The sequence below is a fragment of the Neopelma chrysocephalum genome, unplaced genomic scaffold (assembly GCF_003984885.1).
Source record: "Neopelma chrysocephalum unplaced genomic scaffold, ASM398488v2 Primary Assembly neopelma1_64, whole genome shotgun sequence".
Lineage (NCBI taxonomy): Eukaryota > Metazoa > Chordata > Aves > Passeriformes > Pipridae > Neopelma > Neopelma chrysocephalum.
The window spans coordinates 7,709,916-7,736,324 of record NW_020897721.1 but is presented as its reverse complement, the minus strand read 5'-3'; the positions used below and the strand labels follow the sequence as shown (position 1 = coordinate 7,736,324).

Below are 26,409 nucleotides of genomic sequence, written 5' to 3'. Positions count from 1 at the left end.
ACGGGTGGCACTGCGGGCAGTTTGCAAGTGGCAAAGGTATTGCTCATGGAGTTGCCTGTACTCTTATTTTATTTTTAATTATTAAATGTTTATCAAAACAAAACATTTGCAACAAGAGTTAAGTAACTGTTTTCCTCCCCCTTATGACTTTTAAAAGGGAGGTGGGAGGTTGGACATGTGAGCCTAAATACCTTCAAGGCAGAGAATTGTATCCAGGTTTTACATGTGATGGATGAGCACTCCTGGTCTGTGAGAAGCCTAACCTATTGCTTGTATTTCCTAGGCAGGTCTAGAAGATGAGAAGATCAAGCAGCTGCCTGATTTGTGGATCCAGACTGGTGGGGATTTGGCACCTGTTTCATTCCCAGGTACTGGATGTGTGATGTGTGACCAAATTGCTGTGTCCAGAGCAGTGCAGTCAGTGTGTCAGCTGAGTCTGTCCTGGGCTGTCCATGAAGCAATCTCTGCCCTTTCTGAGGGCTGGAGGAGGTGCTGTTGGTCAATGTTGATTTATGTGCAAAAATGTTCAAAGTCATGAAAGCAGGTCCAAAACCCTAAAGTCATGCATGTGATGATCCTTGAGGGTCCCTCCCAACCGAGAATATTCTGTGATTCTTCCAAGTTCCTTCTTTGGCTATTCTGGACTTAGAAACAGTAAAGAAAGACACTTTCTAGTGGAAAAATGGAGTGTGTGTGTGTCAATGAACTGCTTCCAGGGCTGCAGAGCTGTTGGGTTGGGCAGGTGGGTTGCAGTTTTACACGAGGGGTCTGTGGGAGCTGAGCAGTCATGACTGGTCTGTCAGGAATTCATAATCCTAGAGCTGTGGTGATGAACCTTTTCTGCTTCCAATGACTGAACCCCCCAACATCCTCTCCTGCAACACTTAATATAGAAGCACTTGAATATTTCTTTATGTAGTTCTGGATATCTGCCTTTTATTAATTTCCCTCTGGAAACCTTTCTTTGAAGTTCAGGCATTTGAATACCTTAAATTACCTGACTGTCAATGAATCAAACCCAGATGTAACAGAAGGTACACAGGAGGCATGTTTATGGCAAACAAATACCAATAGTTCCATTGTGTATGAACAGGAAACCAACATCACAACATGTTGACTGTGGCACTAAATGTGCCACCCAACCTCTTTGTGTCTGTGTTCAGTACAAAGTTATGATGATGATACCCATTACACACAACAGTATGGAGAATTAATTCATTAATGTTTCAAAAGAACTTGGAGATCCTCTAGCAGAAGGTAGTACACAATTGCTGTGTGCTAATTTGTTATTCTCTGTTATCAGATTCAATAGGACGTAGTATAAATCTTTAAAAGAGCAAACAAAAAGCTAATCAGGAGTCACTTATTCTCACTGTCAAAGCTGGTAATGACCAAATAGTCTTGTTGTGGAAGCACACAAAAAAAAAAAAAGTAATCCGTGCTACTTGGTATGTTGAAGCAGCAATTAGTACTCATTGTAGGGAAGAGAAGTGGAGCTAGACCAGAAATGAGCCTTGATGAGCCTAATTGCCTTTAATTATCCCTAAACATTTTCTTGTTGTCTGTCTCATGAAGACAGAAGAAACCCTGTAGTTCTAAAAGGAAATAAGGCTCGGTTTTGTTTTCGTCTTTTAAAGAGGGACATAATAGCCACCATGGAAACATGTTCTTAATCAAGGACATTAAGCTCCTGGCTGCTCTGCCTCTCTTGAAACTGCCTCGTTCATTATTATCAGGGGAAGGGGGAAGGGAAGGGGTGTAATCACTATTTAGCTTTTCTCAGCAAATTAAAATATTAATTACGATACACATTATTTTATCTTTGCTTAAGCTATTTGTAAGTGTTGGTGAATAAGAGCTCATTTCATGTTGGAGTAATTTATTCTCAAACAACTATTCAGACTTACTTTTTCAATTCCTTTTAAAAAATCATTGGGTCATGACATGCTGTCTTCCAAGAGCTGAGAAAAAACTGAAAAGTGATTACTGCAGTACATTCAAATGCCATGGGAAGGTGAGCAGTGGAAGGGCAGACACCTCCAGACCAATGGATAGGTATTTCTCTCTTGTTCATATTTATATGATGGAATGCCATAATCAGCCTGTTGTTTTTTGATTTTTTTTAGTTTTCAGGATAATGGAAAAGAGAAGAGGAGACCTTTTGTAAAATAAACTCTCGTAGGAAACCCATGGCCTCTGAAAATCTACACCTCTCAAAGCTTAAGTAATATTAATGATGTTAGTTTGGTTGATGGAATAGAGAAATATGGAGGGATTAGAAAAGCAATTTACAAAATGAGCGTGATCAGCACTATTATGCATCTTCTGTGAACATCAGATTCCTTTTCTTGGTGTGCCTATGCCACTTCACATTCCTCACTGTGAACTTTCTGCTGCTACTTTACACAAGGGAAGAGAAGTTGCAGAAAGGGAAAAAAATCAACAGCCTCTGCATCAGTAAACTTTTTTTTAAATTAAAATGTATGCTGGCATAAATCAGTATAGTTCTATTAGCTCTATTGAAGCCAGGTTGATTTATACCAACTGCAGATATAAATAAATTCATGTATTCAAGTAGTTTGTGTAGAATTGCATGGAAGGCTGTAGGAAACACACAGCACTGTGTCAGAGATGTGGTTTTACACACATTGCTGCCAGTGCTGTAGGTCACTGAGTGATAGAGAGAGAAAACCAGGGGTATATTGCTGTTTTTCACTAAATGGTTGCCTGTGGCTTCTCACTGACTTGTGATAGTCTTGCAAAGTTTGTGGCCAAGGTTGGAAAAGGCAGGGCATGAGTGTAAGTAGCTGTGAGAGCATTTAGGCTCCATCTTGAGAGCCCTCCTGGTCCTTGGGTGTACATCTGTGTTCTCAACATTTGAAGGTGTTAAGCTGAAAAGATGTGTAGACTGATTTTAATTAAATCAAATTGCTAAAATTAAATCTGCTGATAAACAGAAGGGAAAAGCCACTATGAATCTGGCCTTGAAAGAAAATCATTTTGTCTTTTTTTTTTTTTTTAACAGTCAAGTTAGCAGTTCAGAAAAAAAAAGTTAAGTGAAATTTGCCAGCAGCAACTTCCAGTTCAGTTCAGTTCTAGACCTGACCTCTTTTACCATCATGATCTCTTCCTTTCACCTTAAAAAACAAATACTTTAAAAGCTCAGGGTGTGTGTGCAGAAAGGGTCAAGTAAGCCAAACAATATTTTTAATTGTAGCCATGGGATATGCATCTCAGGAGATGTGCCACGAAGTCAAAGGATTTTCTTTTCTTAATTGCAGAAGCCTTGCAGAGGCTCACTCCTGGACATTCCCCTGCCCTCCATTATTGATGTGCTCTGGCTCACTGCTCTTTATTTATTTTGTATGACACCTCATTCTGCTGCCCCAGTGCCATGTTTGCTGAGTCTTTCCTGGTTGTTCTCTTTGTTGTTCCTGTTGTTCTTATGATGCAAGGAAAGCTGAGAAAAATACCTTGTGAAGCCTGGCTACAGCACCAACCCAAACGTGTGACCACTCCTCATTCCTTCTCTCCTACCTGAGCACAGATAAAAACAGCATTTGGTTATTCCTGCAGGCCTGTATCTCCCCAAATTCAGTTTTCTCTTTTTGTATGTGGCTGCTTTTGGCCTACACGTGACAGAAAGATTTTTTTCCCCAGCACCCAGACTACTGCAGTGCCATCCTTTTCTTGCAGCTTCCTAATAACTTGTGACCCGGGGTCTTTAGTCCAAGAAAGTGATTTTTTTGGAGCGGTGGAATGCTAAAAACTTCCCATCTTGGAGGCTTTGAGGGTTTAGACCATCCTGTAGGACCATTAAATCACTTTCTGAGTTATTTTCTCCTCCCGTGTTCAAATTAATTTTCTTTATTGCACACAAGTAAGAAATTTTCACGAAATTTCCACCCTGCCAAACTGTTCAGTTTAATTTTCATTTTCCATGGAGCATGTCTCCTAACAGCAGTAGCATGTGGGCTTGATCTGAGCAATGCACTTGGCCATACTTGGGCTGTCACTTTAAAGAGTTCATTGTGTTACAGCTCCTCCCAAACCAGATGCTCTCTCTCACAGTTGCCTTCCCCCAGCATTCAGGATGTATGGCTTTGTACAGAGATTTACACAAGTGCTTTAAGCACATTCAGCTTCTGCTGTTGCCTTCACAATTCCCTCCCCCACCGGGTTTCCTGGAGTAACTAATGTAAATTCCTGGCTGAACCAAGAAATTAAATCCTTAATAGTAAAATATCTATATTATCTGCTCGAGGATGATGAATTGGTGGGTTTGTGGAGGATTATGTACGTCTTACCCACAGATGTTTGACCTTTCTTCAGACATGTGTTACTTATGTGCTTAGTGAGAATGGGGTTGGCTTTCCAGGCAGAGGTTGGGTCAGGCCTTTTGAAGACTTTGTTTGTGCTTCTCTGTGGCAGAATCAGTGCAGGAGAGCAAATGGTTGCTGCTATTTGCCTCTTTACCTGTGTCAGCACAATTCACTGCGAGCTGAGAGGAAACCAGGAGTTAGAAGGCTTTTGGGGGGCAGAGGGGAGAGAAGTTAATAGGAACCATATCAGTACAGCTGCTGGATGTGTAACTTTTTATTAGCTCTGTGATCTTTGCCTGCTGTATACGAGGCAGCAGTTGAATGGAGAGTTTAGCCCTGAATTCAGGTGAGGCAGCTGGGATGTCACAGAGCTCAGGTTGGATCTGGAGACAGAAGCAGCTGGTTTTACAATGGCAGAATCCTGCATCAGTGTCTCACTGGTCCCATTGATTTCACAGCCTGTGTAGAGGCTCCTTATTAGCTCCTCTTATTCTCAAAGGTACAACTCTGGCTTCCTGAGGATATGGACTCTGAAGAGCAGAAGGGCTGTTATGATCCCGAAGGCAGGGGGGACTGGGTTTCCCAGCCCCTGGTGAGCTCAGAGAGAGCCTGGGCTGGGATCCAGTAGCCTGTTCTAGAAATGCTAAAATGTGATGAAAGCAGCAGCTTCTGCTGAGTCCCTGGTGTTCCTCTTGATGTAGGTATTTTTATTTTATTTTTACATGACAATGAGGGTTACACTCAAAATCTTTGGGTTCCTTACATGAATGATTTAAAGTATGTGTGACTTACTTTGAGCCCAGGAAACCTAGGAAGAGGTGAAGAGGTCTTCCAGACCTAAGTGGTCATTTATGCTGCCACCAACACTTTACTGCGTCCTTCTGTGACAGTTATTTCACTAGATTGGATTTCTATTGCTTAAAAAATTGCTCTGAAGGTAAAGCAGCCTCATTAGACTGACTGTGCGAAGTCGACCGCAGTGGAGTCTGGTGCTGACCTCTAAATTGGATCAGCAGCAAACCCTTGGCCTTTCTGCCATTTCATAATCACACAAATGTAATTGTGTTCCAGAGTGATGCTGTACAAAGTTAACTGAGACAGTTCTAGTGTCAGGAATGGCTCAGTGTCTGTAGGGTGGGCCTTTGCCAGGCAGTTCTGCTCCTCAGCAGAGGTGCTGAGTCCATCTCAGTGCCCGTGGTGTGACTGTGCAGCTCCCAGCAATCAGCTGTTTAATTCAGAGGTAATTATTCATGGACATGCAGGATGCAAGATATACTGATCCTGGGAGCATCCTCCTCATGTGGTACAGTTATGTTGATCATCTGGGCTCCTTCGAGTCTGCAACCCACTGAACCTGTGATGGTGCCCCTTAGAGTATGGAGAATGGAAAATCTGGGATACAAAAGGTTAAATTGAGACTGTTAAAGGAAGCCTGACCCAAACCAAAGCTGTGGAATACGAGTGAATATTTTCCACCAACATAACTTTTCAAAGTTTTAATTTGTGTTTTCAGTGCTACCAACCATGGAGGCTCCTGTTTCAGGCAGGATGAAATTGGGAACACTCAACAAACACTCATCCAAACAGCAGCTCAGTAGTGAAAGCAGAAGCCTTGACTCTGGAGACTGTTGAGCTGGTATCTTAAAGTGAAATTGCTGATAAACCACCATATTAATTAGAAATGTCCTCATTTCTGCTCTTTGCTGTATTTTCTTCCATCACTTTCTTCACTGCTCAGCAGCAAGCTTGTGTTTTATGTGCAGAGCACATGTTAGTCCTGTGTCAGCAGCCTGGGTGTGGTTTATGTACCACTGAATTCCACTTAATTGTGTTGAACTACAGGCAACTTGAAAGCTGCCTGCACTTGTATCCACTCTGAGCATGGGATGAACATCACCTCAGGCACTGCTGGGTGGCCTCTTGTGGCTCAGAATTAGTTATGAAATGGATTCTCACACTGTGGCATTTTTGGCCACAAACTGGTCGGTTGGAAACTCATGGATGTTGGAATTGAAAGCTACCTTCTGCTGTTGTAATAGATTTACTTTTTCTCTGGGGAAAAAAAAAAGAAGAAATAGAAGAAAAAAAGAGAAAAAAAGAAAAAAAGAAAAAAAAAAGAAAAAAAGAAAAAAAAGAAAAAAGAAGAAAAAAAAAGAAAAGAAAAAGGTAAATCCCAAAGTCATGTATACATATGTATTATATTATTTATATCTATTTATATATATAGATATATACAGTGGGCATAGGTACCTCTGATAATCCATCAGAACTCAGTAAAAGATAAACCAGATGTATTTTGATATATTTCTGAAAGTGTCATATAAAACACAGACAACATATCACAGAATGATTGTAGCACAAATAGACACATTCCTTCAGAATGGGAGCATCCCTATTGAAAAATCTTCCTGGAGGTTTAAGTCCAGCCTCCTGTCTCCTCAATGGCCATGACTTTTTAGTTGCTACCACCTGTAAAGTTGACAGATCTGCTTTTGTCTGGCTGCAATGTTATCTGGAGAAAAGGAATCCTCAATTGCAGCTGAAGGTAAATTTATTTCTGGCATTTGACACAGGTTCAAGAAGTCCAGTGGCAATGCAATGTTGAGTACAGTCCAACTCCTTCTCTTACAGTTGTCTTTGACATTTCAGGGTTTTGTTTTGTTTTATTTTAAATAACCTTCGTAACTATGCTTTCAAGAGAGGTTTTCATCTTCTTCACCTATTTGACACTGTCAGCAGCGAATGCCAAGTAATCAATACTTCTCACCTAGGATTTATTTTGCAGCCCAAGATTGGTGTTAAAAATTTTCCCACACTGCAATGGATAAAATTCAGATAGAAGGGAAGGATAGAAATGAAAACTGAGACTCTCAAGATATCAGCAAATTAAAGTCTTGTCTCCTTTCCTGTCATTCCTAAATGTATTGGAGGGTGGCAATAGCACAGCTAATGTTTCCCAGAGGACCCCTCTCTGCCTCATGATGAAGAGCAAAGTTTGAGTCCAGCCCAGTGTTCCCAGCTCGCTCCCTTGGCACCAGGAGGAGTGTCCATGGTGTGGTTTGCAGAAGCTACAGAGCAGCTTGTGGGTCTGGCTGTCATCTTCTAAATCCCTCATTTTTAGAGAGGGTGATTGGAATAGAAAACCACACCTTCAAATACTTGCTTTTGGTTGAGGAGGACTCAGATGACCCTTAAAAGCAGACAAACTGAGGAAGGTGCAGCTTGCAAGGAGAGGACCAGGGTGTGTTTTCCTCCTCAACTGCACAAGTACAGGCAGGTACATTCGTGGAGGATTATTTTTCATCCCCAAACTCTGCAGATGAAAAGGTTTATTATGAGACTGGATTGATCTGGGTCTTTTTTGAGCGGGTAAATGATAAGATTTTGAGTTACTCTAAAACACTCATCTTCCATTTCTGCCAGGACTTCAGAGAGGAATTGTTCCTTTTGTACCACTTTGTGCACCCTCCCATCACCCTTCTATAGGTTTCCACTTCTGTGCACCAGACCTTTTGCAAGTGACAGTCTCTGCAGATATGGACGTTAAAAAAGCCACTGATGTTTTGAGAATAAAGGCTGGAACTTTAAAAGAGGTGTGAGATGTGTATTTATATGTTGTATTTAGTTTTGACACTGCACTGTAATATGTTCTTTTAAATTTGACAGAATTCCTCTGGTATGGTATAGTATGGCATAGCACTTGTATGGTAACTATTTTATGCTTTTATGAATACAGATGTGGTTGAAGCAGAGATGAAGACTCATAATTCACAATATTTCCAATTAAAACCACAGAATTAAATACAAACATAAAAGGATTTTTACCATTATCTCCTTGCTTGGTAGAAGGATAATGTATTTGAATATAAAATAGCAAAGGTTTTAATATCTCACTTTTTTCCTGCTAAACCTCTTCATAAGGTTGTGTGTCTCTAACAGAAAAATATCTGGGAGGCAAGATGTTCTAAGATGAGGTCAAATGAATGAAAGCCTTTTGGATTTGCTGAAAATTGTGGGGTTCACAAGCACTGTTACATATTTTACTAATGTCTTCAGATCAGCAGGAGTGCCAGTCCTTATTTTTGCATATCATTTTGCAGTGATTAATATTAAATATTGTGTGATGTATTAAGGATCGTGGCCTCAACTAATAAATCTGGAGACACTGTAAATTTCTGTATTCTGTTTGAAGGAATTAGACATGTAATAGCAGTTGCTCTGTCTCTGAGAATGGTCCCCTGAAGTCCCATCTGGGATGCTCTGTGGGCAGATGTCTTCACTCAGTGTCTAAACTGACACCAGACACCGTTGTTTGAGCACAGAATTATTCCAGTTGTTTATTGCTTGGCTGCTCCTCGTGTCTTACAGGGGCAGGGAGATCCCAACCCTCATTAGGCAGCCCTGGAGCTTTGCCCTGAGTGTGGATCTGAGCTGTGCTTCCCTCCCAGCTGCTCCTGGAGCCGAAGCCTGCAAAGGGCCTGGTAGGAAGCAGCTGTTTAAAAAACCCTTTAAAAGCTTTCAAACAAACTTTCCCCAGAGAGCTGGTCCCCAGTTTGCTGGGGGTGCCTGTGCTGGTCCCTCCTCTCCCTGCAGAAGGACTTTGCTCCTCTGCAACGTGGTACCAGAGACTGGCCCATCCAAGTCTCTCCTCAGACAAATTGCTCCAGGGGAGAGACCACGAACAGTTAAACAAAATAATCATTAGTGAAAGCATCTGTCTCATCATCTTGGAAAAGTATTTAAAACAAAAGTCTTGAGGGAGATTTTTCTGTGTTCTCCCAAATGTCTTCACTTCTGAGCTGCACCAGTAGGTACACATTGAATTTGTCTGTGTTCTGTGGATTAATACAGCAGAATTAATGTGACTTTGAACCTCCCCACGAGCTTGAAGATGTATATGAGAAGAGGGTCTGACATATCTCAATAAAGATAGGTAAAAGAAGAGTTCAAAGTTGAGATCAGAAGTGAAAACACAATTGCAGCTAATCTGTATTCATTCTGTTCTGAGCAGGAATCCCAAAACTTTTTCATCAAAAAATTGCTGGTACAGCAAAAAAAAAAAAAAAAAGTGTAATTAATTGAAATTCCTTGCCTCGGTTATCATTTATTTATTTGATATTGAAACAATCAGTAAAAAGCTCTACAAGGTTGATGTTAGAGAGCTGCCTGACTGTATTCCTAAATCTGAGTCAAGTCACAGTAATTTCTAATCAATAATGCCACAATGTTATAGCAAGACTGTAATAAAGACTCAGTCAAGAACGTGGCCAATAGCTTTTCACTGCAGTAAATTCTTTAAAGCTATCTAGCTACCTAAAGACACCTTTCCTTTTGGCATTCTACCAAAAACTCAGTCACATGGATTCCTCTTGGAGATGCCTCTGTCAGAAGGTCAGTAAATTCAGTTTATTTTATAATAAAGAACATTTAGACAAGCTTTGTATTATTTTTTAGGTATGGAATGACAGTTTAGGGGAGACTTTCTTTAAAGGTTTTCCAGGGAAGGACAGGACTTGTAGTTGGCATTGTCAGTGTAATTCTAACACACTTCAGAAATGCATATGTTAATTTTATAACTTCATTTTACATTGGTTTTATGCAGCTGTTGTGAAACCTCTTCTCAACAGCATCAAACTAACAAATGTTTTTAGGTACCCCCTTTTCAAAGTTGAATTTGGGTTCATAAAAGTAAAAAGGAGATTTTTGTAATATCGATGTTAATGGATGATTTTTATTAGAAATTTGGCAGGATTGGTTTACTTTAAAATACACTGAATCAGTTACAATAAATATTTCCAGCAGCTCTTTGTTCTTCACACCACAGAAGGAGGATGTGTTTCGGATCCTTCCTTCAGTGCCATTATGTCTTCATGATTCAATCTCTCACTGGACAAATACTTGTGCTTATTTTGCTGCAGGATTAAAATTCTCAGCATGGTTCAATGTTTGGGTTTTGGTTTGTTTGGTTCTTGGTGGGTTGTTTTTTTCAAAATTCTGTTTCTGTTTCTTCTTCTGTGAATTTCGTTGCTCTGTTGTCATCCCGCTTCCCTTCGGTAAATTTTTATTTTCCAGGGGCTCACGTTGCGTTCAGAGCGTTCACTTTCCTCATATTTTATGTTGCAGCTGCAGGGAATAACCTGAAGGGACAGGCCTCCAAGATTTCTGTCCTTTCCTCATGTTAATTTTAAGTTCTTCTGGGAAAGGAATGGCTGGTGTTGGTTTTAGTTCTGGTGTTCTGAGTGCAGGTGACCCATGGTAAGAGAGCACAGGGATGAGACTGAACAAACTGATCCTCTGCCCTTCACTGTGGTTTGCACTGTCCCACTCTTTATTGAATTAAATGTGTTAATAACAGACTTATGGAGCAGCTAAGAAGGAGTTGGCTGTCATTTGTCAATTAATTACCCATGAAAACTGGCATTCCATGGTAGCAGTAATGGTACCCGTGGTGTCAGGCATATGCTACAGAAAAATGCAGTCACCTTGAAATAATATGGACAAATCAGCTGGTAACCTACAGAACACTATTAATAATGGAGTCCTGAGCCCTGAGGGACTGAAATTTGTCTCTTGGTGGTCTGTGGAGAGATTCTGCAATGTTTTATTTTTTGTTCAAGCTTTGGGTGGTCAAATTGGTTGAGCTACCTTTAAATCCAAAGCCAGGGATTTCTCTCTTACCTGATCTTGCATGAATTAATTAACTTTAATATTTCTTTGGGGAGGGCAGGGGGTGTGATGGTTTGTGGCAGACAAGTGGTGGAAAACCAGGTTTTAAGCAAAGTTAAAGATGCATTGGTAGAACTTGTATTGACTTCAGCACTAATTTCTACAGCAGTAGAATGAAGGGCCCAATATGACATTTCAGATTTTATATATCAACTTATCTAATCTTTCAACAGACTTTGAGCAGAAAATACAGGGATTTACATGGGAAGGAGGTTGTCTTTTGTTTCTGTGCAGTTGTTCATCACGTGTCTGACATGCACAGGTAAAAGGTTTTCATTATCCCCTCTACACACACCCCTCCAGTAAAAAAACCCCACGAAACAGTAGAAGCTACAATATATTTGTAGTTCAAAATATTCCTTTCTGTGGTCTTAACCTATGGCTTAATAAGTGAAAAACAATATGCACCACATTGAAAAAAATATTCACAGGCATTCATTTCAGAGTCATTGGATGCAACTATAAATGCACCAGTTGTGCCAACAACTAAACAATACTTTTATTGGAGCTTTATTGTTGGAGCATTTTACACTTCAATTATATTATATGCTTCTGATCATACACTGTGCACCATGTACTCTTTGTATTTATATCAGTATGACTAGTTGCTAAGGTTGAAATAGGTAACTGCCACTAGAAATCTGGAAAAGTGAATTAATTAATACACTGTGTTATGTAAGAGAGCACTGTCAAAGTTCCCATTTTGTGTCAAGATATGCTAAAATGATACCTTTGGGAAAAAAAAGAGATATTCCTATTATTTCAGCTACATTGACAGAGATTCCCTTCAGTTTTGTTCTAAATTCATATATGTGTCTCATGTCAAAATCTGGGCTGTAAATGCTGCTGCCTCTGTGCAGTAGAACAGAGGTTGGTGGCCTCTGGAAGCACAGCAGCATGAGGAGAAGTGAGGTCAGAGCAGAGGTAAAGATTGTGCTGTCTGGAATGTGAAATCAGCCCCTGTTCCCCTTCTTGGAATGAGCTGTAGCAGAGAAGTTCTCAGATGGGATGTATGTGACATAAAACTCGGGGCATTAGGTGAAAGAAACCTCTCTTGTGAGACTCATTCCCAAACCAGGCACTCTGGTGGTCATTTCGTGTCAGGGCCCAGGAGTGGGCACTGGGAATGTGCTCTGGGCACCCAGTGCTGCTGGAATTGGCTCATTCTCCCTGGAGATGAGGATTCTGTTGTTAAATCCCTCCCAGCTGATTCAGAGCAGGGACATCAACCCCGGGATGTCAGGAGGGTGACTGCATTAATTTTCCTGTTGCATCTCCATCTCTGTAAAAGCTTTCAGCTGGACTGGAGCAAGTCAAGGGCTGCTGTTTTGCTCCAGATACTGCTTTAAGAATGCAGGGTTTAAGTCTCTGCTGACTGTGAACATGGTTTATCTGTTTTGCAGACAGCTGGACGAAAGCACAAGCTCCTCTAAAGACAAATGGTGTGTCAGTGGCCAATTGCAGGAAAGATAAAGGATTCCAAAGGCTGTGAATATTGCAGTCAACTATCCAGGGCTTATTTAATATCCTTTTATTCCAGCTTCTTTCATCACTTTAGTCTTTGCTAGTCAGAATATGGGTTGTTTGGTTGAATACATTCACAGAAGTATGATACAATAACCTCTGCCTTATTCCAATAGAGAGTGGATTACCTGGATGTCTTGCTTGCCCTTCTATTCTTCTTCTGTTTCTATAAAACAAGACTGCCATCAGTCTTCTCCATTTCCTATTTTGATCATCATCCTCTTGTCTCCTTTAGGCTGCTGTGAACAGAAACTGAAGATAAAGTGTGTGTTTATAGGTAGCATTTTAAAACAGCTGCAATTTCAGTGCTGGACCAACCCTCTGATTAGACAAGCGGAAAAGCTATGAAGTATACTCTATAATAAATGTCAGAGCAAAGAAGAGCAAAGAACTGAAAAACACCCTATTAGAGGCTAGCAAGAGCCAGGAAATAAAAGAAGAACCCGTGTCAAAAAGCAAAAAAAAATTCAAGAGCAGAACAGAAGTTCAAGGGTGACAAAGAGAAGGATCAGAGCCCTTTTGGTGAGTAAATACTTTTAGACAGGTATTGATCTAGTGGGCGAAAAACAGCGACTGCTGTTGTGAGCCAGCACTTACTGGGGGCTGCATTTGGGCAAGGTTACACCTGGGGAAGAGAAACAAAGCATTTTTCCATGGTTGGAAACGAATTTGAAAAACTGAGGCATTTTTTGCCTTTATTTTTAATTTCCAGTACCTGAGTCTAACAATCAACAAACTGAAATACAGAAAGATTTCTCCTGATGATTCAGAAGAGAAATCACAGTCTCACTGAAGTCAGCAAAAAACTTTTGCCATTGATTTAACTGGGGCTTCACTGTGGGCTTTGCTGTTGTGAACAGCAATCTGCTGCTGATGGCAGAACAAAAGATGGCAACAGAGAAATATGTTGCAAAAGTTCCTGTCCTCTGCTCTCTTCACTTTTCCTCTGGTTGAAAATGTTATTTATTGTGGCCCAGTGCTGGGCTTGCAGTACAGGGTACCTGTTATTTTCAACCAACTGGATGGGTTGATGTGGATTTCTTTACTCTTAGGGTCATTTGGCTAATGGAATAAATTGAATTATGCATAAACATAAATGGGTGAGTTGTCTTGTTTCCTAGGAGGAAACAACACACTCAATCTTGTCATTCCCCACCCCCCAACTGTTCAATTATTCCTTACCTGTTGAGAGAAAATTGATTAAGTAGTGAGCATTAAATTTAGCAGTGATGCTACAAGAAGGAGTGCATGGATGTGGAACAGCACTGGCTCTGTGATAAGGTAATAAAACAGAGGGGGTGAGCAGCAGAGGGAAGTGGCAGGAAATAGGTGGCACCAGCCAGCAAAGCTCACTCTGCTCCTGTTAACTGGTGCAGGACTGGAATAATCTCACAGACCTCAATCAAAATATGCTAATTTTCTATTGGCATAAATTGAGGCAAAAACTTATTTGGGCATATCCTGCACGCTCTGCCACCCCCTGTTCCAGCAGAACTCCTGCTTGTGTGCTGACTCATCACTGCAATGGGATGGTTGTGACAATCTTCCAGTATCTCAGAAAAATATTCACAGAGGGTTGTGTCACCAAAGGTGACCAGGTATCTTCCTGATCTCTCAAATGTAGAAGTTAGTGAATTAAATTTCGTTCCCAGTACTGGCTTTTTTCAACTGGATGCCTTCAGTAAGTCAGAATCATAGAATGGTTTTGGGTTGGAAGGGACTTTCAAGGGCAATCTGTCTGTGTCTGTGCAGTGAACAGAGACCTTGAAAGCTATTCTGTTCCTGATACATTTAATCAGATACAATTTTCTATATCACACGATGAAAAAAGAATTAGTTTTTATTGGAAGGAAAAGTTTATCCAAATAATAGGTTGGCAAGCTTTTGGGAGCTCACTGCTTGCAGCTAGTTGCTAGAAGACTCCTTTCAAATTACTAAAACTTATAAATCAGTGTGTCAAGAAACAAACCAAACAAGGCTGGTGTTATTTGGATGATTTTCTAGCTCCTAATTCCTCTGCTCCAAAGAAATATATTTGATGTTTCCTTTTCCTGGCAAATGCAAATCAAATATTAACTGATTACATTTCAATGTAATCGTCATATTTTAGGGAAGGCAGAAAGAAGAGGAGTTGTTTGTTTTTACCAGGGCAACCAAGTGCTTTTCTGTGTGTATGTTTAATGAGTGAATCAGACTGCTTTAGCACACAATTGCTTAGATCAATAATTATTCAAGAAACAATACTGCCTTGGGAGAATCTATGGTAATAAAAAAGAGATCTTGATGGGCTGGATAACCTTTTCAGGCAGGTATTTATCTTCAAATGAAGCAGTTTTTTGTACAATTTGAAAATGCGTTATTGGATGGTTAAAAAATAATCAGATTGTCAGTGTTTGGAGTGTGGAGCTCAGGGTGGCAGGGAAATAAAGCATTAGTGGATGGTATTCCCAGATGCATAGCCAGCAAGACTGTTGGGTTTTAATGTCAAAGTGCCACTATGAGATGAATCTGTGCCTCTGTACTCTAGTGACAACTGTTACCATTACCACTGTGAAGAGAGAGCAGGTTCTAATTAAAGTTACAAGCCAGGGGGAAGAAGCATTAAGAAAGAAAAGAATAATTCCGTGAATAAATTGCACTTGATTTACTAGTTCACGGAAAAGGTCTAAAAATTAGTATTTGAAATTACTTTAAATACAGAATCTATCAAACCACGGAACAATAATCAAGTTGACCTAATTAGAACACTTATAACTATAAAGCAGCCTGTAACATGTTCTTATCTTGACACGGGGAGACCAAGTAATCTCCTAAGTGCTGGTTAACTGCATCAAACTTTTGCTGAGACCTGGAAGAAACCCCCTGCAGCAGCTACCTGCTTACTTCAGATGTCAGAATAGTCAGAATTGAGCTTCTTGAACTTTCTGCATCTGCATTAAGAGCAACTCCTGTGTGCTCACCGTGAACTGGCTCATGAAAGGTCCTCACAAAGCACACAGCACTTTGTCCTTAACTCTAGGTTAGCCTTTATCACTGTCACTTTTATTTATACTTTTGCTTGATTTTAGTATTCATTCAGGACTGTAATCTTTTAAATATGAGGCAAACATTGTCTCTGCAGATATTTTTAAAACTTCTAAGGCTGGACTGGAGTGCTGCTGAGTTGTACAGCACTTGTGCATTAACAGCTCCTCTGGAATCAGTCTGTTCCCAGGGAAGGGTGTGTTCATGGCTTCAGGAAACTTATGGGAAACCTGTGCTGAGGCAAGTCTCTCATCAGTTTTCTGTTGCTGGTAGTTTTGACCATTCATTTTCCGTGATTTTTGTGAGTTTTGGTCCGTTGAAGTGGGTTGTTCTGGTTAAATTGGGTTTTGAGAGTGTGCTTTGAAAATTTCAAGACATGCTAGAAATGATCCATTCCTGGGCTGCTTTCTGTGAGCACATTGTGATCTGGCAGTGACAGGCCATAAACACCAAGCAACAAGTTTGAAGAGTTAGAAATGCTTCCCTGAAATATTTTGTCAAATTACCCAGGCAGATTGACACCACTGAGATTTTCCTGTCTTGCCTTGAGGGGGCAGCAGCTGTAATGGAGAGCAATGAGAAAGGGCAAAAATAATCCTGCACCTCATTGATTTATAGTGGCCTTTTATTTTCTTCTCCATCTGTCTGTACTCTTCTTCCACCCCAGCTTTTGAAAAAGGTCCAGGCTCTTCCAGCAATCAATAATGTGCTTGGAAACCTTTACTATTTTGTATAAACTTGCATTTGTTTGGGCTTTTTCATGGAGATAACCCTGTCCTGGGTCATTTCAGGTATGGTTGAGTCTCTCCTCAGGAAGGGTTCTAGCAGTGGGCTCACAGGGCACTGAACATGGTCTTCAGAGACAAAAATATACATGTCTGCAAGGTTAGAATCAATTCTGTCCCTGACATAATGCCTGTTGTACCTGGGATATCAGTGCCTGAATTCCACCCAAGTTTCACTTTGGACAGTTAAGTGCTTTTTGGGTCTGACATCCAGCAGATCCACATTTAAGCACAAAGTGCAGAGAAAACATTGCCAAAAGAGATGTAACTGCTTAGGGCAAGGAAACTGTGCCTCTCTAACATGCTAAAATTAAGTCAATCGTGCAGCTGTTGAGACTAGAGGGAATGGTTGATGTAATTTATTTGGATTTAAAAATTAAAAAGTCCTTATAAAAATATCCCTACCAAGAAGCCATTAAAGCAAACGAGTTTTAAAGAAGTGGGAGCTGAAGTAGTTCTGCATTAGAAACTAAGGGGTAGAGCAGGATTAAATGTTCAATTTTTTGAGCATGGCAAAAGGCTAATGGTGTAGTGCCCCAACACTCCACTCAACTGGTGCCACCTGAGGATGGGGATGAACATGAGGGGTGGCACTGTTTGCTGTTCACAGAGAGTGACTTCAGTTAATCAGAACTAGGGAAGATTGTGATTGCCCTGGGTTAACAAAGTGAATAAATGGGCAGTGTGATGCACATGAAATGCAGTGCTGACAAATGCAAGGCTGGGCACACATTCAAGGGAATAATTGGAAGTATTTGTAGGCTTTGCAGGGCTCTAAATTAACCATAACTATTTAGGTCATTATTTACTATGATCAGCCTGGTGGGACAGTGTGTTGTGAAGGGATCCTGTGAAAACAAAACATGATGTGAGACCGTGGGGGCCAGGAGGAGCCCAGAATAGAAAATACAACTCTCATCCATAAATCAACACGAGCAATTCACCTGTAATTCTGTTCTTGCCCTATCTCTTAAACCATACTGATGAAAAGTAATTCTGGAAACTGGCAACTAAATGATTAGAGAGATGGAGGAGGCTGAAAACAAGGGTTTGTTTAGAAAGAAGTAATAGGAAACAAAAAGGAAGTATTTTAAACAATGAGTGGTCTGAAAAATACAAGCTAAGAAGCTTCTATTTATATTGCTAATGCAAAAAAAAAAAAGGCAGCAAAGAGGTGTATTTAAAGAGAGTTAAAATGAATTATTTTCATGAAAACCTCATTAACCTTTGGGAATTATTCTGTTAAGCAATCATGGAGGCCGAATGTTCAAAAGCATTATGTTATTTTAAAGCAATTCTTATGCTACAAGAGGACTGGAACAGTTATTTCAGATAGCTGTTCACTGCTATCTGCAGAGATCCTGCTGCTCCATTAGAAAAGCCCGTGCAGGTACTAACCTGCTGCCTTCTATTTGGGAATCAAATGCATTGATGTTTTTGGGCTCAGTGATGTTTTTTGCTGTCTAAACTTGGAGCTGTTTGGCAGTGCAGAGTCTCCACTGTGCCAGGGCTCCTACCCCAACACACAAAAGGAGGTGTGCAGTCAAGGAAGAAATGGTCCAGGTCACAAACTTTGCTGTAGAAGGATTTTCTTTATGGAACTCCCTGTTCTGAATGTATGTTCTGCATCTGGGATCCCAGAGGGATGACTGCAGCAGCTGGTGCATTCTATGGGATGGTCCTCTGAAATCTCCTTGTGCTGAGCTGAGGCCTGTGTGCTTTCCAGCAGCATTCCAAGCACTCAGAGCACTGAGGCTGCCCCGGGCTGGGAGCCCTTCCCACGCCAGGGACTCTGATGGGGAGCGGCCGAGATTGATGGTGACATAACACACTGAGAAGAGATATTAATGCTCTTAGGCATGAATTAATGAAATACCATTGAGAGTTTATCCTACACGAATAAAGGGATTTGGAAGTTGTTGTTCTAAAAACCACAGGAAGGTTTTCCTGGAACAGCCCCAACCCCTGTGTTGTAACAGACCAGGGTCCCAATGACCCCTTGCTCCAGACTTTGGGCAGAGCCAGATGATTGAGCTGGAGTCATTAACTGAGTTCCTGCTAATCTACCAAACGTTTGTATAAATGAGACACGTGGATATCTTGTTTCCAGGGCCGTGATAGTGGTAATTTTTATATCCAGAGCTGGATTCCAAGCTGTGGTGTCATTGTGGAGCAGAGACCCAGCATCCACCAGTCTGGGCTCCTCCCCTGGCAGTGCAGTCCCACAGCAAGAGCCCTGCTGGCTGGAATGGCAGCAATGCTCTTCACCAGTGTGGAGGGGGATTGGCACCAGCTACTAAAAAAAAATATTAAGGTAAGCTTTGCTGTGACCTCCCTGGTGTGTCTGTGCAGGGTTACTGAGGTGGAACTGAGGAATTACTGCCGTATCCCATCATTTTTCATTCCTCACTGTCCCCTACAATTAGTGAGTTTAAAATGTGGTACAGATACGTATAATCATCTTCCTGTAGCTTCTCTTGATTTAAAAAGTAATTTTATTCAGGGATTAAAAGTTTACGCTACGATATGTTGCCATATAATCAGGTCTAGAAGAGAAGTTTTGTTAGTTTTGAGGCAAAGTGGGATAACAACCGTTGCTCTCTTAATGTCTGTTCTGTGTAGTTAAAAAAATTTCCTTAAAAATTAGGACATGAAATATGACACATATTTTATCCATAACTTATGGCAATTTGAAACACCCTTTATTGCCTACATAAGTGAATATATGTAAACTTTATTAATTTCATTTCAAATTTAAAAGAAGCAAAGGTGTATTGTAGAATTCACAGATAAAGGTTAATTTAAACCATAAAGTTATTACCAGTGTTGCATTTCTTCATGTTATGGTTCACTTATGTAGAATTGAGATGTATTTTTATATTAAACAATGCATAGCACCATTATACAACAGTTCACTAAATGCACATCCCATTCAATCTTTCGTAGGAATTAATATAATTGGACTGAAGGTACAAGGAAGAATTGAACTGAGCCAGGAGGGTTAACACTGATAGTAACAGGAGAGAACTAGCCATAAGAAAATTACAGCTCTTCTGAAAGACAGTGCCTAAAATAGCAGCATATCCTTGGCACCATCATAGGAGCTGGTTAACTGATGACCCTGAAGAAACACTTGTTTCCATTAATTCTGCTGTCATTATTTCACTATTCTTGAACTCTTCCTCTGAATTCTTCTGTCCTTCTGATCCCAAGATGGCAGGAATGTGAGAAGAGAACATAAAGAAATTACAATAAGCTGTCAGCTCTATAATTATACTGTAACCTACTACACTGAGAAGTTACACCAACAGAAATTTGGCAATGTATTGGCTGCTAGCTAAACACAGGACTCTCACTAGCTCAACATTAAAAAGAAACCAGGCTCACTAAAAAGCAACATCTGCATTACAAAGAAGCTAACAAAAGAATTCCCTTATGATACTTAGGTTCAGCTGCTTCATCTTAGGTTCATCAGCTACATTTTCTTGTTTTGTGAGTACTTATTACATTTGCAACTTAATATATATTTAAGATCACAACACTACGAACCTTCCTCCAGTCTGTAGTTTTGCCACCTTTAGTTAGACACAAAGGAGTGCTTGCTTGAACTAGGGTTGGAGATTCTGAAGAAGGTTGGTGATGTTATTAGGTCATGTGTACTGTAATTACTTGAGCACCACAATTTTTAAATCCTTAAGAACAGGATTTCCTAGGTAGAAGGCAGCAAGTATGCTTTCAAGTTGTCAGACAGACTAAGGGAATAATTTTTGCTCCCAGGAGTCTGCTGTACACCCTGAATCAGAACAAAGTCCTGCTTCATAGAGACTTCGGATTTTTAAAGCATCTCTACTAAACAGAAGCAAATTGTTACTGATTAAATTTTAAATGTTCAGTGACTTTACTGCAAACACAGTAACTTTTAAGTGTTAAGGAACTTACTGGCACGAGTTACCAGTGAGGCTGGTGGTGAGGATGCCTTTTTCAAGAACAATCACTGCAGTGTCACAGTCCTGATCACAGATATATTGAGATTACCTGAACCCCACGGTTCCATCTCAACCTGGACTTTATTTTTTTTTTTTTACAGAGTTTGAACTTTCTCAACAGCAGGAAGTCTTGCCGAAAACATTCTTCTGGAATCGACACTTCTTCAAAATGCATTGACTGATTTTCCTAATGGACTTTATAGATTCCAATGCATTAGAAGGTAACAACACAGCTTTCAAGTGAATTTTTTGCTGTTATCACACATGGAGTCACAGTGGCCACACGTGGCCTTGGCCTCTGTGATGGTGGGGTGTTAATTTGAGAGTTATCTGGAAGAACCCAACTTTGGAAGTGGCGACAAACGAAGTTCTCGCTGTTATCTCTGACAGGCCCTCGATGAGAGGGACAAAAAGAGGCTTGGGAATCAACACAACAGAGACTTCAGACTTCCAATTTTGCCACTGATTTATAGATAACATCTTGGGCATCAGCTGCCTTCTGCAGTTGGCTAGTCTGGTAGAACAGGGACAGTCATCCTGATTTATCTGACGCCAACCAGCGCCGGGATGGATGAATTATTCAGATTATTTAGAGAGCACTCGCAGTGCTGGCCAAATGCTGCTTATTCATGTTTTCCCCACTGCAACAATATATCTTCATCACTAATAATTAACTGCTAATTACTGTTGCCGAGAATATGACAGTGGCATTTACCACCTTATTTTTAATTTCAGTACAGATGCCTACTTAAAAGTTATGTAAATACATGAAATTACAGTACATTTTCCTAATGACCCTGCTATGTCTGAGTTTGATCCTGTTCAATTGTGACTAAAGAACAGTAAAGATGATCTCCCTTCTGTAGAGCCATAGACAGTTTCTGTTGTATTCTTGACACTTAAGTGATGAAATGTAAAGAAGCCACTCTAGGCAGGATACATCTGGGTTGAAGGCCTGCTGATGCCAATTATGCTTCGTACATAATAATGCACATTTTACCTATTTGGAAAAAAATTCACATTTATTTACTGTCAAACAGGTGTTAAACTTTACACTGGATATTAGTGATGGGCTCATTATTAACAGGTTTACACAAAGGGATGAAAAAAGCAGAATTTTGTTGAAACAATTTACATTTCATTAGATTTTTTTTTATCATAAAATAAATTAATTACTAAATATAGGCAGAAGGAATATGGAAGAGTAATAGTTATGTTTTATTTATTTTTTTTAAAGGACAGGCACCTTTTATTCACGAGAAAGCTTGTGAGAAGTGTCCAGTGTCCCCCTTACCCCTTACCACCCAACCCTGATTAAAGACTGAACAGGGAACTGAGTTACAATCTTTGTTAGCTATACCAAATTTGTGCAAGGCTTGGCATAATTGGCTTCTAAAACAATTTTCTCCCAAAATTATGTTTTTTTTGGCAATAAAAATTCAAAAACTTAAGAATAAAAACTAACTCGTCAAAGCAGAACACTGTTTACAGTGAAAAATAAGTGAAAATGGGTAGAAGTTGCATTTTAAACATACTACCGTACTATGAACAGTGTAAGAAAAACAGCTTATAACGTATGTGCAACCAAGAGCTTTTCACAATATTTTCTTCAAACTCTTTAAAATTATTTTTTTAATGACAATTATATTTCAGTTGGACACAAATGTATTTATTTTACCCTAGCAATAGAACAAAATATAATTTCTTTAGCCATTTTTTCATGAGAACGGTTCATTGTACAGTTGAGGAAATATATGAAATAAGGCCTGTGGCTTGATTGCTAGTGGTTAGACATGTATTCAATCTTTGCCCTAATGGAAAAGATTTGCAGTGAACTGCAAACTGATGCAGAATATCTCTCCTGCTTTTGCAAGTCTTGTCAGGAATAGTAAGGTACAGTAAATTTGTCCCACAGGATTTTAAAGCCTACGCCTTGTATATAATACAATGTAGGCCTAGGAAAAAAAACATGGTGCAGCCATATTTACAAATTTAGTTCACAAACTGCTGCAGTAAAATGGCTGGAAAGTGTTTATTTCTCTTTTTTTTTTTTTTATTTCACAATTTTGTTAAATTCAGCAGCAGAAGATATCTTAAATACCTTGTTGGTATTTCTTTTCTTTGTAACAAATAATTCATTTTAGTATACTCTGTGTATATACAAAGTTTTTGTTTTATAAAAATTCACAGAACTGCGAGGTCCAGTCATCTCCGTCACTGGAGAACCACAGGGTCGACAGAATTGTCTCTTCAAGCAGATATGAGGGAGCCTGCACGGGGCAAATTAAGTCTTTTTTTTAATACTTGAACGTGGCCTTTAATATTTCTTTGCTACACTATTAAAGGCTCGTCACCAGTTGCATTTGTCCTTCTCTAACGTCTCCTTCTGGAATACACCCTTCCTTGTTGATGGGAATGATGTAGCCGTCGCTGTTCCCCCTGCTGATCTGATAGTACATCTGGAGCTGGTGGCCAGCCCCTAGGTTTGGCATGCTCTTGTAGTAAATGTCCTCGTTTTCGCTCCTCCTGGAGGGAGAGAGGTCCTCCTCGCCGTCGGGGCTGCTCTCGGGGTAGGGAGAGTCTCTGAGGTTGGGCATGCTCGTGTACAGGGAGTCTCTGTTGGGGGACTGCAGGTGCTCGTCGGCCTCGGCGGTCAGCTGGGACACGTAGCTGTCCGTGCCCTCGGGCTTCACTTTCTTCTGGGGCTGGTACAGAAGGGAGTGAGTCCGCTGGGGGATGAGGGGGGCCTCGAGCTCCTTGTGGTGCAGCTCCAGCCCCGGCGCGTCGCTGTGCATCAAGGAGGAGGCGTCGGCCACGATGGCGTCGTCCTCGCTGCTGCTCCCGCCCATCGCCGCCTTGGCCGGCAGCGCCCGCTCCAGGTTGTGGTTCTTGCTGCTGCCCCGCAGGTTGTTGTGCACTAACTCCGAAATGATCATTTTCTCAAAAGCTGTATCATTCAGGCTTAGTCCACAGTCCACGACTTGCACGCTGTCGTTATAGTCTCCGTTGCGCAACGAGTAGCTGTTGTTGAAATTACCATTTAGCGGTAGAGTATCCATGGCACTTGTATCCCTGGCATTGTTCAGTGAATGTCCTGAAAGGGAAAAGGACACCTCTGGTTATTGCCTGACGCGCTTCTATTACCCTGGTTTTTTTTTTTTGTTCTTTTTAACACAATTCTTTAATGTAGTTCAGGACAAAGTTGTACTCGGAAGTAAAACTCGAGAAAGGTTAGGTTATTGAACATTCCCAAATGTAAACAGTTGCACACCTTATAGGAAAGATGCATTCTGAAAATAGTGATGTGTATTTCCTGTGGGGAATAGTGGCATTTGAATTTCTTAATTTAGTGTCAATTCTGTGACTTTTCCACCAGGAACTGTTCACTCCATGCCCTTGCATATGTAATGCAAAGCAATTCGTTTGGAAACATCTATGTTTGGAAGTACACCACCATGATTTAGAAAAAGAAAATTAACAGAATTTGTCCTAAACGACACTAAATTAAAAAGGAATTAGATCACAGACATAACTGAAGGTAAATGTACAACATAAACCCACATAACTGGCAAGCAACTACTTTAACAACGTTTCTAACATTTTTTCCTGTTGGTTTTTTTTTTTTTTGAGATGAAGTAAAGAAAAGAATGAAAAAAATGGATAAATACAAAGAATTTATGTTAAACAAGGACAGCCATCTTTCACACTACAGGGACCAGGGCCCACAAGCACCATCCAACAACACGATAGACAGCAGGTGGAATGACTCACTTTGGACAACTCACATCATGTCTGTCTGCTCAGGCTATCTGGCCTAAGAGTAGCTGATATATAAAAGAAAGTAAAATGATTTATTGTAACATGATGAAGAATTACTGAGCTTCTCAGCAACTTAGTCAGAGCAAGGGTTCAGCAAATTAGATTACTAAGCAATAACAGCTTTTCTTTTCCCACTTAATGTAATTTTTTTGCACTAATATTCTGTCTGCCAGCAACGGCCCCAGGCCCCTAAAGGTCAGAGTTTGCCTGCAGTCTGCATCAGTCACAGTGACAGCACTGAATGAACCAGAATAGTTAATTAAGAGTTAGGCCCACAGTTAACCATGGGCATGGAAGTCAAATGCAGAAATGTTAGGAATTTCTGTAAGTATGGGTCACAGAAATTAAACCAAAGAATAAATATTAGTTGTGGAATGGGAAGAGGAAATCAGCCATGGCTGATATCTCAGAGCTGTTGGAGGAATGACAGATTGGGTAAGTCTGCTGAAAACATGAAAAGGAGTTTAAGGGGGTGGGAAATGAAGTCTTATGATGATTAAGGTCTTTATGCTTTTGGTTTTGGCTTTTTTTTTTTTTTCAGTAACTCGATAAAGAAAAGGTTTTCCTATAGACACAAAGACATGTAAACTATGACAGCACAGTGCTTCCCAAGCAAAGGAAAAAAAAAAGAAAAATAAAAAAGAGAAAAAACTTTGCAAGAAATTAAACAGTCTGAACCATGGAAGTCAGATGGTGAGAGCATTCCTAGAAAATCACTTTATCTACAGATATGTCTGGAAATAAAGAAAGAATGAAGTGACTTTACTGAAATGAGACTGACCACTGTGAGGCTGCTGCATAATATGCAAGGCTTGGAGGAGTACAAGAGAAAAGTTTTTTTGAAAAAGATTATATGTTTTTCCCATTTTCTGTTTGTTTGTTTTTTTTTTTTAATAATTAAAGCTGCAGCTTATCCTAGAAAATTCAATCCTCTCTGGAAATATTGTTTTCAATTAAAAAGTAATTGCATTTTCTCATGAAAAGATTTTTGTCTTCAACTTTAAAAAATGGAGCAATAATTTCCAAATAAATTTTGAGCAATTTGCAAGTCATTTTGCATTTGTGTTATTGATAAGTCTTCTCCATGTGCACTGATTTACACAGTGATGAGGGTCGTTTGAAAGGTCTCTTTAAGCCTTGATTAAACAACTTTGTAGTTTGGCAATTTCATGTATGTTCCAGGATTTTTCTTGCAATGAATTTAGCTACAAAGAACATATGGCATTTATAAAAGCAGACAACACATGGACCACATGCTGGATTCATTTCCCTCATGAAAGTGATTTAATTCTGTAATTTTAATTTTCTTTTTCTCTGCTAAACAGATATCAAAATAATAATCCAAAATGAGTTTTCTATGATATACTGCAGAGTTAAGCATGCTAGAATATATTCAAATTGGTTTGATGAGGCAAATTTTGTTGCCCACGATCAGGTAATTAATTTTGAAATCTTTCCATAGCCTGTAGCAAGATTACTGTAGGGATATAAAAATATATAAGTAAATTGTGAAGCGTTTTGGCGTGACACTGCTTTGGTTTTAAACAGCAAATTGTTTCAGCATTGCATAACTTGTGTTACCAATAGGGTTTGCTACAGACCTCGTGTGGATTCCCAAAAAAGCAGTATGCAAGTACTTTTTGAATGTGGAAACGTTTCATTTGCAAATTGTGAACCACTTGCCCGCTGAGTCTACTTCATGACCGCTAGTTATGTTTTAATTGTGCCCATTAAAAATCATGCTGAAAAAATTTACATTTGATAGGCAAAGTTAAGTTTTACTCCCATACTTGTCTCTCTGTAGGTTGCTAGAGGAAAGCATAAGGAAAGTAAGAAAACAAGAGAATGAAAATAGAAACTACAGTTCAGTTAAAAAGGAAAACTTGAAACAAAAACTGGAAACAAGGTTTTTATGAGCTCTTTTTCAAAGATTTATCATTCCAGTTACACTAAAGCGATGTTATGACTCATCAAACAGTTTATCTGCAAGATATTTACTGATGAGTTGCACCATCGTTAAAAAAAGCAAATAGACAATATAACAACAAAATGTTAGGTAAGTGATGACACCCTTTATTCCTGCAGAACTAAACTGTTCTAACTGTTAATCTCAAGATTTTCCTACAGGAAAATGATCTACATAAAGCTGCACTATACTATAGTTTAGATCAGTTTGATGCTGGATACAGTTTTCTACACTGGGGTATCCAAAGGTGCCAAGAT

General features: G+C 39.9%; 1 protein-coding gene and 1 long non-coding RNA gene across 23 annotated transcripts in view; one reads left to right on the top strand and one right to left on the bottom strand.

Moving 5' to 3' along the window:
* Positions 1-1,962: 1,962 nt before the first annotated feature.
* LOC113967611 lies at positions 1,963-24,751 on the top strand. The gene is made up of 3 exons (XR_003534234.1): positions 1,963-2,055; positions 12,808-13,094; positions 24,728-24,751. It is a non-coding gene; the product is annotated as an uncharacterized LOC113967611 (long non-coding RNA).
* ADGRL2 (adhesion G protein-coupled receptor L2) overlaps positions 19,062-26,409 on the bottom strand; it is a 371,310-nt gene continuing 363,962 nt past the window's right edge. For 18 of the 22 annotated variants that reach the window (XM_027683320.1, XM_027683316.1, XM_027683326.1 and 15 more), the window contains one exon: positions 19,062-23,461. In XM_027683320.1, coding sequence (XP_027539121.1) covers positions 22,707-23,461 — 755 coding nt within the window. In that variant the 3' untranslated portion in view covers positions 19,062-22,706. Of the gene's footprint in view, positions 23,462-24,138; positions 24,192-24,725; positions 25,995-26,409 lie in introns of those variants that run through there. The other 4 variants (XM_027683335.1, XM_027683336.1, XM_027683337.1 and 1 more) reach the window with 2 other exon arrangements.